The sequence below is a fragment of the Cherax quadricarinatus genome, chromosome 19 (assembly GCF_038502225.1).
Source record: "Cherax quadricarinatus isolate ZL_2023a chromosome 19, ASM3850222v1, whole genome shotgun sequence".
NCBI classification, from domain to species: Eukaryota; Metazoa; Arthropoda; class Malacostraca; order Decapoda; family Parastacidae; genus Cherax; species Cherax quadricarinatus.
In genome coordinates, this window is record NC_091310.1 from 238,033 (window position 1) to 253,591 (window position 15,559).

Genomic DNA, 15,559 nt, shown 5'->3' on the forward strand with positions numbered 1-15,559 from the left:
CAGGTTAGAGTATGTAGGAGAGAGGGAGAATATTTCCCAGAAAAAGTAGGCCTTAGACAAGGATGTGTGATGTCACCGTGGTTGTTCAATATATTTATAGATGGGGTTGTAAGAGAAGTGAATGCTAGGGTCTTGGCAAGAGGTGTGGAGTTAAAAGATAAAGAATCAAACACAAAGTGGGAGTTGTAACAGTTGCTCTTTGCTGATGACACTGTGCTCTTGGATGATTCTGAACAGAAGTTGCAGAGGTTGGTGGATGAATTTGGTAGGGTATGTAAAAGAAGAAAATTGAAAGTGAATATAAGAAAGAGTAAGGTTATGAGGATAACAAAGGGATTAGGTGATGAAAGACTGGATATCAGATTGGAGGGAGAGAGTATGGAGGTGAATGTATTCAGATATTTAGGAGTGGACGTGTCAGCGGATGGGTCTATGAAAGATGAGGTGAATCATAGAATTGATGAGGGAAAAAGAGTGAGTGGTGCACTTAGGAATCTGTGGAGACAAAGAACTTTGTCCATGGAAGCAAAAAAGGAAATATATGAGAGTATAGTTGTACCAACACTCTTGTATGGGTGTGAAGCATGGGTGATGAATGTTGCAACGAGGAGAAGGCTGGAGGCAGTGGAGATGTCATGTCTGAGGGTAGTGTGTGGTGTGAATATAATGCAGAGAATTCGTAGTTCGGAAATTAGGAGAAGGTGTGGGATTACCAAAACTATTATCCAGAGGGCTGAGGAGGGGTTGTTGAGGAGGTTCGGACATGTAGAGAGAATGGAACAAAACAGAATGACTTTGAGAGTGTATAAATCTGTAGTGGAGGGAAGGCAGGGTAGGGGTCAGCCTAGGAAGGGTTGGAGGGAGAGAGTAAAGGAGGTTTAGTGTGCGAGGGGCTTGGACTTCCAGCAAGCGTGCATGAGTGTACTTGATAGGAGTGAATGGAGACAAATGGTTTTTAGTACTTGACGTGCTGTTGGAGTGTGAGCAAAGTAACATTTATGAGAGGATTCAGGGAAACCGGCAGGCCGGACTTAGAGTCCTGGAGATGGGAAGTACAGTGTCTACACTCTGAAGGAGGGGTGTTAATGTTGCAGTTTTATAACTGTAGTGTAAAGCGCCCTTCTGGCAAGACAGTGATGGAGTAAATGATGAAAGTTTTTCTTTTTCGGGCCACCCTGCCTTGGTGGGTATTGGCCAATGTGTTAATAAAAAAAAATTTTTATTCTTTTTTGCTTTGAAGCTTTAGAACCTCTCTGGCAACTGTTTGATGAGCTGAACATGACAACTTCCTATCACAATGCTTTTCCAAAAGGTTGAAAAACGAACCATGTCTACTACTGACTTTTCACCAGGTCAACAGACTAACACAATGTTACAATGCCTACACCATCACCTCACTTTATCTCACCATCATAGGAATTGTATCATCACATCATAGCCTAACAGGAAGACTGGAAGTACACACAATAGGCTAAAATATTTTTTAAGGAAATGGGAAGTACAATGCCTGCACTCTAAAGAAGGGGTTTGGGATATTGACGCTTTCCAGGGCATAGTTCTAGCTGCTCAGTCAAATTATGTTCCAAATAGGGAAATCAGATCAAATAAAAATGATCCTAAATGGATGAACAATAGATTAAAATATCTGATTGGTCAAAAGAGAGGCATATATAGGCAAATCAAAAGAGGAGAGGGGTAATTAAGAAATCAAAATATTCAGTTAAAGAGAGAAATAAAAAAAGGGAATTAGAAAAGCAAAAAGAGATTATGAGGTTAAAGTTGCAAGAGAATCGAAGACTAACCCAAAAGGATTCTTTCAGGTATACAGAAGTAAGATCAGGGACAAGATACGCCCACTCAAAAGTTCCTCGGGTCAGCTCACTGACAGTGATAAGGAAATGTGTAGAATTTTTAACACATACTTCCTCTCAGTTTTGCACAGGAGGATACCAGCGATATTCCAGAAATGATAAATTATGTAGAACAGGACAATAATAAACTGTGCACGATTAGGGTCACAAGTGACATGGTCCTTAGGCAAATAGATAAATTAAAACCTAACAAATCCCCAGGCCCTGATGAACTGTATGCAAGGGTTCTAAAGGAATGTAAAGAGGAGTTTAGCAAACCTTTGGCTAATCTTTTCAACATATCACTACATTATTATTATAATCAAATCAAAAAGAAGCGCTAAGCCACAAGGGCTAACATATCACTACAAACTGGCATGGTGCCAGGTAAGTGGAAAATAGCAAATGTGATACCTATTTTCAAAGCACGTGACAGGTCCTTAGCTTTGAACTATAGACCAATAAGCCTAACCTCCATAGTGGGAAAATTTATGGAGTCAATAATTGCCGAGGCAGTTTGTAGCCACCTTGAAAAGCATAAATTAATCAAAGAATCTCAGCATGGTTTTACGAATTTATTAGCTTTGCTCACTAAGGTATTTGAGGAGGTAGATCATGGTAATGAATATGATATTGTGTATATGGATTTCAGTAAGGCTTTTGACAGGGTCCCACATCAGAGACTATTGAGGAAAATTAAGGCACATGGAATAGGAGGAGAAATTTTTTCCTGGATAGAGGCATGGTTGACAAATAGACAGCAGAGAGTTTGCATAAATGGGGAGAAATCAGAGTGGGGAAGCGTCACGAGCGGTGTTCCACAGGGGTCAGTGTTGGGCCCCCTGCTGTTCACAATCTACATAAACGACATAGATGAGGGCATAAAGAGCGACATCAGCAAGTTTGCCGATGACACCAAAATAGGCCATCAAATTCATTCTGACGAGGACATTAGAGCACTCCAGGAAGATTAGAATAGACTGATGCAGTGGTCGGAGAAGTGGCAGATGCAGTTTAATATAGACAAATGCAAAGTTCTAAATGTTGGACAGGACAATAACCATGCCACATATAAACTAAATAATGTAGATCTTAATATTACGGATTGCGAAAAAGATTTAGGAGTTCTGGTTAGCAGTAATCTGAAACCAAGACAACAGTGCATAAGTGTTCGCAATAAAGCTAATAGAATCCTTGGCTTCATATCAAGAAGCATAAATAATAGGAGTCCTCAGGTTGTTCTTCAACTCTATACATCCTTGGTTAGGCCTCATTTAGATTATGCTGCACAGTTTTGGTCACCGTATTACAGAATGGATATAAATGCTCTGGAAAATGTACAAAGGAGGATGACAAAGTTGATCCCATGTATCAGAAACCTTCCCTATGAAGATAGACTAAGGGCCCTGAATCTGTACTCTCTAGAAAGACATAGAATTAGGGGGGATATGATTGAGGTGTATAAATGGAAGGCAGGAATAAATAAAGGGGATGTAAATAGTGTGCTGAAAATATCTAGCCTAGACAGGACTCGCAGCAATGGTTTTAAGTTGGAAAAATTCAGATTCAGGAAGGATATAGGAAAGTAATGGTTTGGTAATAGAGTTGTGGATGAGTGGAACAAACTCCCAAGTACAGTGATAGAGGCCAGAACGTTGTGTAGCTTTAAAAATAGGTTGGATAAATACATGAGTGGATGTGGGTGGGTGTGAGTTGGACCTGATAGCTTGTGCTACCAGGTCGGTTGCCGTGTTCCTCCCTTAAGTCAATGTGACCTGACCTGACTGGGTTGGGTGCATTGGCTTAAGCCAGTAGGAGACTTGGACCTGCCTCGCATGGGCCAGTAGGCCTGCTGCAGTGTTCCTTCGTTCTTATGTTCTTATATATACTTCTAAACTGTTGTATTCTGGGCACCTCTGTAAAAACAGTTATTATGTGTGAGTGAGGTAATTTGAGGATTTTCTTTCTTTTTGGGTCACCCTGCCTCGGTGGGAGACGGCCGACTTGTTGAAAAAAAAAATGTATTAAAGCTGTGTGTGAGAGAGAGCTCAAGTATAATAATATATTAATGTTGGTAGAATTACTGACAATACATTAGGCAAAAGGACACGAGTGCAACTAATGTGACATTTTATTGTGGCAACGTTTCTCTCTCCAGGAACTTGACACAGCTACTAGAAAGTGAAACGTTGCCACAATAAAATGTCATATTAGTTGTACTTGTGTCCTTTTACCTAACAAGTATAATAATATACAATGTATTTTATTATTATTCTTATTATTTAATGTTGGTAATGTCTTATTGTGCATAATTTATCAATTACAATTTATCATAGGGAGTAGGGAACCCTGTAGTTTCGGGTATACATGGTAGGTCTTGGAACACATCGCTAATGAATATGGAGGGGGCTGCTGTATATACAGTAGAACCCCTCTATCCGTGGAATAGGTTTCCACAGTTTACTGTGGCCCAAAAGAATTAACTGATAAATTAAGCAATAAGACATTACAAAGAACAGCTGCCAACATCACTACTTATGCTCTTTGGAGTCATTATTAAGCAAAATTATGGGGTACTTTCACAGCAACATTGCAATGATGCAGAAATGAATGCAAAGAGGAAGAACACTAGAGGCTAAGTGGATACTAGTAAAGCAGGCCAGCATGGGTACAGAAAACAAAGAGAGAAAAGTCATGTACTGAGCATGATGGAGTGGGAAGGTTTCACCAAGTTACTCACAGTAGCATGCAATTTGAAACTTATGAATCGTTTATTGCTGGAATTTGCCATTTAATATTTTTGGGCCAGGGTAAACAGCAGATAACTGAAACTGCAGAAACTGAATCGATGGGTATGAGGGTTCTACCTCAATTTACTCTGTGCAGCAACCAAAATAAATTGTCTGTAAAGGACTTTAGACACTCTGATACGGTTTCTCTCCAGTATGAACTCTCAGATGCCTTGTTAGATGTGAGTTTTGTGTAAAGGTCTTCAGACACTCTGAGCACTGATAAGGTTTCTCTCCAGTATGAATTCTCTGGTGATTAATTAGATTTGATTTTTGTGTGAAAGTCTTAAGACACTCTAAACACTGATATGGTTTTTCACCAGAATGAACTATCATGTGCTTTATCAGATTTGATTTTTGTGTGAAAGTCTTAAGACACTCTGAACATTTATATGGTTTCTCTCCAGAATGAACTCTCAGATGGCTTGTTAGAGATGATTTTTCTGTAAAGGTCTTCATACACTCTGAACACTGATAGGGTTTCTCTCCAGTATGAACTCTCATATGGTTTGTTAGAGATGATTTTTCTGTAAAGGCTTTAGAACACTCTAAACACTGATATGGTTTCTCTCCAGTATGAACTCTCAGATGGTTTGTTAGAGATGATTTCTCTGTAAAGGCCTTCATACACTCTGAACACTGATATGGTTTCTCTCCAGTATGAACTCTCAGGTGATCTTTTAAATGTGATTTTTGAGTAAAGCCCTTTAGACACACTATACACTGATATGGTTTCTCTCCAGTATGAGCTCTCAGGTGCTCTGTTAGATCTGTTTTATTTATAAAGGCTTTCAGACACACTGAACACTGATATGGTTTCTCTCCAGTATGAACTCTCAGGTGGTTTGTTAGAGATGATTTTCGTGCAAAGGCCTTTAGGCACACTGGACACTGATATAGCTTTTGTCTGGTATGAACTCTCAGGTGCTCTGTTAGATGTGATTTTTGTGTAAAGGTCTTTAGACACTCTGAACACTGATATGGTTTCTCTATGTTATGAAATCTTGAGAGGGCGTTCAGTTGCTGTTTCTTGTCTGTGAGACTGCTCATGATTATTTATATATTTATTTATTAAAAAGTAGTAGGGTTACTGAAAAGCCTTATTAAGTGCTGCATAAGAGATGTGGAATGTACATCAGGTGAAAAATATCAGAAGAAAACCATGGAACAAAAGTGTCTGTTCATGTTTCTATGAAGCAAACCAAGTGTGAAAGATAAAATACAAAGAAATAAGGATAAAGAAAATAATTGGCCAATCTGTACATACAAGTGAGACAAGAATAAAGTTCTCAAAACTGATTAACTGTAGATAACATGACTGTTATATATTAAAAAAAAAATAGAGAAGAAACTATCTGAGGATGTTTACAAGGAAAAAAGTGACAGTAGCAAACACAACAATATCATAGATCTTATAAGAATGTTCAAGATAACAAAGGAGTCCTCCCTGAAAAATCTTTGAAATTTCTCAAAGTGAATGGAAAGTGTCAATGGGGAAGATCCCTTAAAAAGACTTTAGACCAAAATTTTATATACTGAAAATACTTGAAGAGAAAAATGCAAGATGAGCTATAAAATGGCTCACATCTGAAATCTTATATATTAATAGAACAGGATGAAAACAGGAACAGAGTATGCATGATAATAACATGTCAACAGTGCAATACTTTTGTAGAATATATAATTATATAAACCATGCTATGGGTGGGGACTGAACTCGTGGTGAGTCGTAAAATTCCAGACTGACGCGTTAGGCACTGTTTTATGGATATATATATATATATATATATATCCTAGTACTATTTATAGGCAGGCTCCCTTGCCAAGCCTTAGTCAGGTGACCCCTATTGAACTACACACATAGGCTGTGCCTCAGAGGCCACTGCCTCACTTACAACCAAACTTAGGAGACAGGCAGATGTGATAGGCTGGGCTCTGCCACAAATACCATCATATCCACTCCACAACAATCAACAAATGTATTCGTGCTACCATCACTTTCCAAACACGAACCCTGACAAACAGATAAGACTATATGAGGGTATGAAATATTTGCTAGGGAATATTTCCAAACACCATCAACAGAAGAAAAGGTCACAGCTATAATCTAAGATAGTATTATTAAGATATTCCCTGCAAAGAGTAGTAGAATATTAGAATACATTACAAGATGAGGTAGTTAAGTACTATAAATGGAAAATAAAAAATTAAGTTACATCAAATACTGAAGACAAGGCACCATGACCTTTAGTTCTCTTCTTATCTCTACAAATATGTTTATTAAAAAGAATTTAGAGGAAAGGCACAGCAGAATAAGAAAGCTGTAATGAAAGCTATTACAACTGTTAATAAACATGTAAACTCATACAGTTTTTAACATAAAGTCCACAAAGTCAAATTCAATAAATTATATTTAATAATTTACTTTATACAACACACCTATTACATATTTCACAATTTTGAATCCACAAAGCACATATTAACATGCTCAATTTGCATTTTTTACATCATTTATATACTTTCTAATGATATAATCTCTTCAATATAATTATTTTTATATTCAGTAGCAAATACTAAACTGGTATGGTCTGTACAGCTTTTCTTACATAAGCTCTTAACAGTTCTATATGAAGATTTTGTTTCATATTTTTGTACACAGAAAACTGATATAGTTTCCCAATACTGAAACAATGCTTCACCAAGATTAAATTTACAAAAATTTACTCTAACAAAAGTGAGACAATGGGGAACTTGTCTTAACACATAGGTGATTTAGTTTAAATAAGTTCTAGTGTCACACTTGTTTGCTGGGGTAAAGGAAGAATGTGACTCTTGTCTATTGTGGCAATTCTGTGTAGAAACACTGCCCATTGTTTGATTTGTAACAATTGGTAGTTCATGTAACATTACACTGTTGATATAATTTGTTCAGATGTAACAGCTAGTAGTTCATGTGGCAGGTTACTAGTACACTGCTGATATACTTTGTTCAGATGCAATAGCTAGTAGTTCATGTGGCAGGTTACTAGTACACTGCTGATATACTTTGTTCAGATGCAATAGCTAGTAGTTCATGTGGCAGGTTACTAGTACACTGCTGATATACTTTGTTCAGATGCAATAGCTAGTAGTTCATGTGGCAGGTTACTAGTACACTGCTGATATGCTTTGTTCAGATATAACAACATAAAACAAGCGACACCTGTACTAGGTACTGTAACTCGACAAGTAATGATTCTGTCAATGTTGTGTGCTGCATTATGTCTCACACTGCTGAAACTATGTATCTGAAGTATTTCTGCCACTTTCTTGTTCTTTTACATCACTGGATGCTGGCTTGCACAAATCTTCTAATAAAAAGATAGGCTGCAAAACAAAACAACAAGAGATTAGCAGGGCTAGAATTTAACTCTTTTTTCAATATCTAAACACACTGTAAACAAAAGTGCATTATGTGCCATTTGCTATTAATGTATGCATGCAACCCACCACTTCAACCAAACTGTCTGTCACATAATATGTTTCTGTTATTGACTATAAATAATTCATAGTTTCTTCAAAACTGTTGTGAGTCCCAAATTAAGGCTTATATATGAGAGAACAGGTCAGTGTGCACAGCTCATAAAAATCATGCCCCACACACAGTGCATTATGGAAACAGTCACTGAGTGTTGATGTGCAAACAGAAATAGACTTTTCAATGTAACTTCAAAGTAATTCTAAAGTGGATTTCTTCAGTTTTGAGAAAAACTGAGTAAAATTTACACTAGGATTGCCACAAATAATGCTTTCAAACTTAGATGATCCACAGCTTTCAACTTAAAGTAATAAACCAAAAAGGAAGCAAAAATTAACCTCCCATGATTTTTGGAAGTGGTGAACAGTCATGATAAAGACAGTGATAGTGACCTTGATTTAATAGCTCTGGGTGATGAAACAAGTGATAGCAACATGAAATACCATGTCACTATCAGCAGAATTTTTCCAATCTGTACCATTACCGATGACTGATGAAATATAAAAACAAATTTTTATTTCTTTATGTGGAACAAAAATAATGTAGTTGACATGTAATAAAACACTGGAAGGCACAAAAGAAAGTCACTTGTATGCAATGTATCTTGAGCGAACTAATCCTACTGCTTAAAGGCTACTTAAATTAAGAATTAGACACAGACTATTAACCCTTTAACCCCTTGACTGTCGCAACCCCCAATCCTGAGGTGTCTCCTGGTGTCGCAAAATTTAAAAAAAAAAAAAAAAAAAAAAAAAATTCTTATGAAATGATAGAGAATCTTTTCCTGATTGTAATGACACAAAAAAAAAGAAATGTGATGGAAAACTGATGGAATTACGCTCTGGCGAAGTTAGCAACCTTGGTGATATTTACAAATCGGCGATTTCGCCCACTTTGAGCCCTATTTTCGGCTAATTCCATTGTTCCAGTCGACCAAACTCATAGCTATTTTTTTAGAACTCCATTTTTTCTATCACTTGAGTACAAGAAACTGCCCATTTACCAATTTCAACTACCCAATAACGTGGTCAGAAATTTGCAATTTGGCCAATTTCACGAAAATTAAAAAATATGACAATTTCAAAATAAGGTCCAGAATGAACAATGCAGACATTCCTGGCTCTAAAATAACATTTTCTTTGTTCATCAGTCATGTCTCCAGGCCCCTCTGATATTACTCTTGCTTTCTATTTTGAATTTTTATTCAAACAAAAAATAGAAGATTTACTATTATGCAGACTACTGCAATATTGTAATAATTGTATAAATAACATCAACCCATTCATGACTGCATATTAGAATGGCTAGTTGGACATTTATTGGACAATGATGTCATTTGTTTACTTTTGAACATCGGCAAAAATTAAACATTTCCCCTACTTTGAGCTCCATTTCAAGGTTCTTTTTATAGTAAAATCAATCAAAATCATCTCTTTTTCTATAATATGTTTTCCATTCTATCAAATGAGACCAAGAAAACGAGAATACAACCATAAATACTATACAAAAATAGACCACAAAGTCGGCATTTTAATTAAAAAAAAAAACGGTCGGAGTTTTTTTTTCTCATTATGCACTGCGTGCTCCAGGATTTTTTTTATGTGGTGCACACTGACCACACAGACCCATTCTCTCACATGTGGGCCTACCAGCTTTCTCCTTCTTGATTTGAAGCCACTAGAATTTATGAGTAGATATACGTCAAACACGGTACCTCGTAAGACGTATATACACAGCCGCGACAGTCAAAGGGTTAATCTTTTAATTGTGTCTGGTGTACTAGCACACAGGTGGTGGTAATGTAACTGACCATACTAGTACACAGGTGGTGGTACTGTAACTGACCATACTAGTACACAGGTGGTGATACTGTGACTGACCATGCTAGTACACAGGTGGTGGTACTGTGACCAACCATACTAGTACACAGATGGTGGTACTGTAACTGACCATACTAGTACACAGGAGGTGGTAGTGTGACCAACCATACTAGTACACAGGTGGTGGTACTGTGCCTGACTGTACTAGTACACAGGTGTTGGTACTGTGACTGTACTAGTACACAGGTGGTGGTACTGTGATCGACCATACTAGTACACAGGAGGTGGTAGTGTGACCAACCATACTAGTACACAGGTGGTGGTACTGTGCCTGACTGTACTAGTACACAGGTGGTGGTACTGTGACCAACCATACTAGTACACAGGTGTTGGTACTGTGACCGACCGTACTAGTACACAGGTGGTGGTACTGTGACCGACCGTACTAGTACACAGGGGGTGGTAGTGTGACCAACCATACTAGTACACAGGTGGTGGTACTGTGACTGACTGTACTAGTACACAGGTGGTGGTACTGTGACCAACCATACTAGTACACAGGTGGTGGTACTGTAACTAACTGTACCAGTACACATCATTTTTTGTACCCACAAATCTGCCTCAGGACAACTCTTTGGATCTTCTTCCATCTATTCAGAAATTTGAAAAAAATCTAAGGCCAGCAGAGTCCACACAATATATCATGGTTAACAACTCATGGGATGACTATGTCCTACACACTAGTATGCTTCACTAGCAAAAGTAAACAAAGGATCAAGGAGCTGTTGTTCCACTACCAGCTTCCCTACCAGCAAACAAGGTGAGCTAATGGCTCAAAGATGACTTATTCAGTCCAAATTTACTACAATTTCATGATGGTAACAGTGGTATTCAGCCACAAAACACACTAGGTATATTACCCAGGATAACCCAGTAAAGTCAATGTGAATAATTCTCATGTTTAGATGAATATTACATATAAAATAATTGTGATGTAAGTATTTTTTGTACTTAGCCTTTGATCAAAATAGTAAAAACGAATAAAAATCATTCATGCCATATTATAAAAAACTAGTACAGTGGTACCTTGGCTTATGTGTTTAATTCGTTCCGTGACCAAACTTGTAACTCAATTTGCTCATATATCAAATCAATTTTCCTCATTGAAATTAACTGAAATGTCATTAATCCGTTACAGCAGAATTTCTGGCTCTCAGGAGGCAGGAGAAAATACTTCAGTATAATGCTAATATCAACTCTACAGCTTATTTATTAATCACAATTAATCTGAGATAGTAAACAATATAAATACATCCTCTCCTCACTTACCGACGTACTCGTTTACTGACGACTTGGACTTATGACGGGCTCTCTGACCAGTACGCAGATAATGCATACAAGAGCTGATTTCTTCTAATCTGTTTATTACAGTATACAGTGCGCTACTGTATAAACATTTTAAAATATGCCAGAAATGTTATAAATGGTGCAAAGGTGATATTAAAACAATATCAAAGATGACTGGCACATACCCACTACTATTATAGTATGTTCCTCACTTAGTGATGAATTCGTTTACCGACGTGGTCTTAGGAATGAAACTCCATCGTTAAGTGAGGAGAGGCTGTAACACAGAAACACAATATATACTGTAGAATGAATAAAATATGTCATTATGTGATGAGTGGTGGCAGCCACTCCCGAAGTAAAAATAATTGTCGCTCTGACCATATCTTCCCATTCTTGCCCTTCTGAGGTCTTATTATAAGACAAAATGGGATGTTTGTGAGGCTAACTGCACTAGATCGCTAGTTTCATAAGGAAAACCCTGAAATAAAAGCGCTGGGATACTGGGCAGATGTTGTGCCATTCGCTGTGACAACTAGTGGCAGCGTATCTGAAGCTCACTTGTAACTCAGATTTTGGCTTGCAACTCAAAGCAAAAAGTGAACCGAGCGATGACTCGTAACTTGGAAAACTCGTTAGTTGGGGCACTTGTAAGTCAAGGTACCACTGTATATATATATGACGTTAAACATTAAAAGCAATTAAAAAAAAACTGAAAAATAACATATTATCATCAATAAATTGTAAAACGTAAACATATAATTTGTTTTAACCACTTGAGGGTCTGTGTTGCTGTTCTATGTATAGTCGTACCCCTAGTTTCGGCCACCTCCCAAATCAAACAATTATGTAAGTGTATTTTTGTAAGTGCTTTTGTAAGTGTATTTTTGGGGGTCTGAAACGGACTAATCTAATTTACATTATTCTTTATGGGAACAAATTTGTTTAGTACCGGCACTCGAACAGCCTTCTGGAACAAATTATGGCCGAAACTCGGGGTACCACTGTATTTGAAGCTGAGGTCCATGCCACTGTTCTACAGCGTGAGCTCAGCTCACTCAGATAAGTGGTGAGCAATGACTTTGGGCCTAGATATGAGGGAATGGGTCTATGTGGTAAGTGTGCACCATATAAAAAAATCCTGCAGCATGCAGTGAGTGTGAAAAAAATTGCAACTGTGTTTTTAGTTAAAAACAGCAACTTTGCAATGTACGTATTTTTGTACTGTTTTTATGGTTGTACAGGTCTCCCTCAACATTCGCGAGGGTTAGGGGATCAAGAGCCTCGCGAATGTTGAAAAACCATGAATGTTTGGTGCCCCAATATACTGTAGGGAAATATATTACAATACTGCTTCCTTAACTTGTTGAACCATAAAAATCATAAAATACATGAAAACGTCGTAAATTGTACTAAATATATACATGTTACACTTTAATAACATATGTCATTTAATAACATGTATGTTAATAACAAGTATGTTATTAAATACCACAGACTCCACCACTGCGAGTCCCTACTACCCTCCCTCCGACCCCCGCAACTGGCAGCCAGCCCTCCCACCACTCAGTGTGGTGAGTGTTTTGTTTGTTCATTATTTGCTATTAAATTACAGAATAAATAATGTATACCCATTCATGACTGCATATTGGAATGGCTATTAGGAAAGGTATTAGATGGTGACATCATGTGTTTACTCTTGAACACAGCAAAGAATCGAACATTTCTGCTATTGCTAATAATAACAATAGTAATAATAATAATAATATAATAATAATAATAATAATAATAATAATAATAATAATAATAAATACGATATAATTGAAGAAGGAAATTGTACAAAAATACAAGGGAGTGGTTGACACATCGTCAGTGTGACTTCGTTTATGCTGGAGTGAACATTAGTCTCCCTGCTCTTCCAAACATTTCACAATAATTCATTGTGTTTGGTGCTTGTAGATTGAGTGTGACTGGAGTGGTAGAGGCAGTAATTGAGGCAATGGTATTTAATAACATACATGTTAATAATAATAATAATACAGTGGTCCCCCGCTTTTCGTACTTCCCGGCAATCGTAAAATTCGCCAATCATGGAGGTATTTTCGTATAAACATGGACTCGCTTTTCATAGGTTGACTCGCGAGTCGTAGTTCGTCCGGGACACGCACCCACGGCGTGAGCCAGGGCGGCAGCCAGTCTGGCATTGTTTACCAGTGAGCGAAGGTCCCATCACGTGCTCCAGCGAAATATTTCATAATATTCCATTTATTTTAGTGCTTGCAAGTACTAAATAAGCTACCATGGCTCCAAAGAAAGCTCCTAGTGCCAAGCCTGTGGTAAAGAAGGTGAGAAATACGATTGAATTTAAGAAAACCATCATTGAACAATATGAAAGTGGTACAAGTGTGGCCGAACTGTCCAGGATGTATAAGAAACCCTACACAACCTTATGTTCCATAGTGGCCAAGAAAAATGAAATAAAGGATGCTGTTGTTGCAAAGGGAGTAACTATGCTGACAAAAATGAGATCACCAGTACTGGAAGAGGTTGAGAAGTTATTATTGGTGTGGATAAATGAGAAACAATTAGCAGGAGATACTCTTGTGACTTCATTTATTTGTGAAAAGGCTAGGCAGTTGCATGAAGATTTGGTAAAGAAATTGCCTGCAAATAGTGGTGAAGTGAGTGAATTTAAGGCCAGCAAAGGCTGGTTTGAGAGATTTAAGAACTGTACTAGCATACACAGTGTGGTAAGGCATGGTGAGGCTGCCAGTTCGGACCACAAGGCGGCTGAAAAATATGTGCATGAATTCCAGGAGTACATAGAGGCTGAAGGACTGAAACCTGAACAAGTGTTCAATTGTGACGAAACAGGCCTCTTTTGGGAGAAAATGCCAAAGAGGACCTTCATTACACAAGAGGAAAAGGCAATGCCAGGACACAAGCCTATGAAAGACAGGCTGACGCTAATGTTCTGTGCTAATGCTAGTGGGGATTTCAAAGTGAAGCCATTACTAGTGTACCATTCTGAAAATCCCAGAGTGTTCAAGAAAAACAATGTTATGAAGAGTAAATTGTGTGTGTTTTGGAAATCTAATAGTAAGGTATGGGTCACAAGGGACATTCTCGTCGAGTGGTTGAATGAAGTGTTTGGCCCTAGTGTGAAGGAGTATCTCCTGGAAAAGAAATTGGATCTCAAGTGCCTGCTAGTAATGGACAATGCACCTGCTCATCCTCCAAACTTGGATGACCTAATTTTCGAGGAGTTTGGGTTCATCACAGTAAAGTTCTTGCCCCCGAATACCACTCCTCTCCTCCAACCCATAGACCAGCAGGTTATTGCAAACTTTAAAAAACTCTACACAAAAGCAATGTTTCACAGGTGCTTGACTGTGACCACAGACACTCACTTGACCTGTAGGGAATTTTGGAGAGAACACTTCAGCATCCTCCACTGCATAACCCTTATAGGTATGGCTTGGGAGGGAGTGACTACCAGGACTTTGAACTCTGCCTGGAGAAAATTGTGGCCAGATTGTGTCGACAAGAGGGATTTTAAAGAATTTGGGACTGACCCTAATGAGCCTATGTCTGTTGTAAAATCAATTGTGGCACTGGGGAGTTCCATGGGGTTGGATGTGAGTTTGGAGGATGTGGGAGACCACAATGAAGAGCTCACCTGCTTCAGCAGGAAAAGCAACATATCGCAGCTCAGAATCTTGCTGCAGAGGAGGAGGAAGAGAGATGGAAGAAGGTGCCTTCTTCAGAAATTAGAGAGATTTTTATTATGTGGGGTAAGATGGAAAGCTTTATGGAGAAACATCACCCTAACAAGGTTGTTGCAAGCCAGGTTGGCAACATGTACAGTGACAAAGTCTTGGGCCATTTTAGGGAAGTGTTAAAGAGACGCCAGAAACAGAGCTCTCTCCACAGTTATTTTGTGAGACAGGACTCCAGTGACTCTCAAGGTGGTCCTAGTGGCATTAAGAAACAGCGAAGAGAAGCAACCCAAGAAAAGCAAATGGTACCTGAGGTGTTGATGGAAGGGGATTCCCCTTCCAAACTATAAACAATCCACTCTCTCTCCTCCTCCAGTCTCCCATACACTAAGAAGAATCTCCAATGAAGGTAAGTGTTATGTTGTTAATGTTTCATTCATCATTTCCCATTGTATTGTTTATGTACTACATGCATATTTCATGTTAAAAGATTTTTTGTTTTAATACTTCTGGGTGT

General features: G+C 38.1%; 1 protein-coding gene across 3 annotated transcripts in view; it reads right to left on the minus strand.

Annotated features, from left to right (window-relative positions):
* Positions 1-4,108: 4,108 nt before the first annotated feature.
* The window catches only part of LOC128690344 (zinc finger protein 300-like), a 132,139-nt gene continuing 120,688 nt past the window's right edge, over positions 4,109-15,559 (minus strand). For all 3 annotated transcript variants that reach the window (XM_070086507.1, XM_070086509.1, XM_070086508.1), the window contains one exon: positions 4,109-8,005. In XM_070086507.1, the coding sequence (XP_069942608.1) occupies positions 4,766-5,689 (924 nt within the window). In that variant the 5' untranslated portion in view covers positions 5,690-8,005 and the 3' untranslated portion in view covers positions 4,109-4,765. The remainder of the gene's footprint in view (positions 8,006-15,559) is intronic.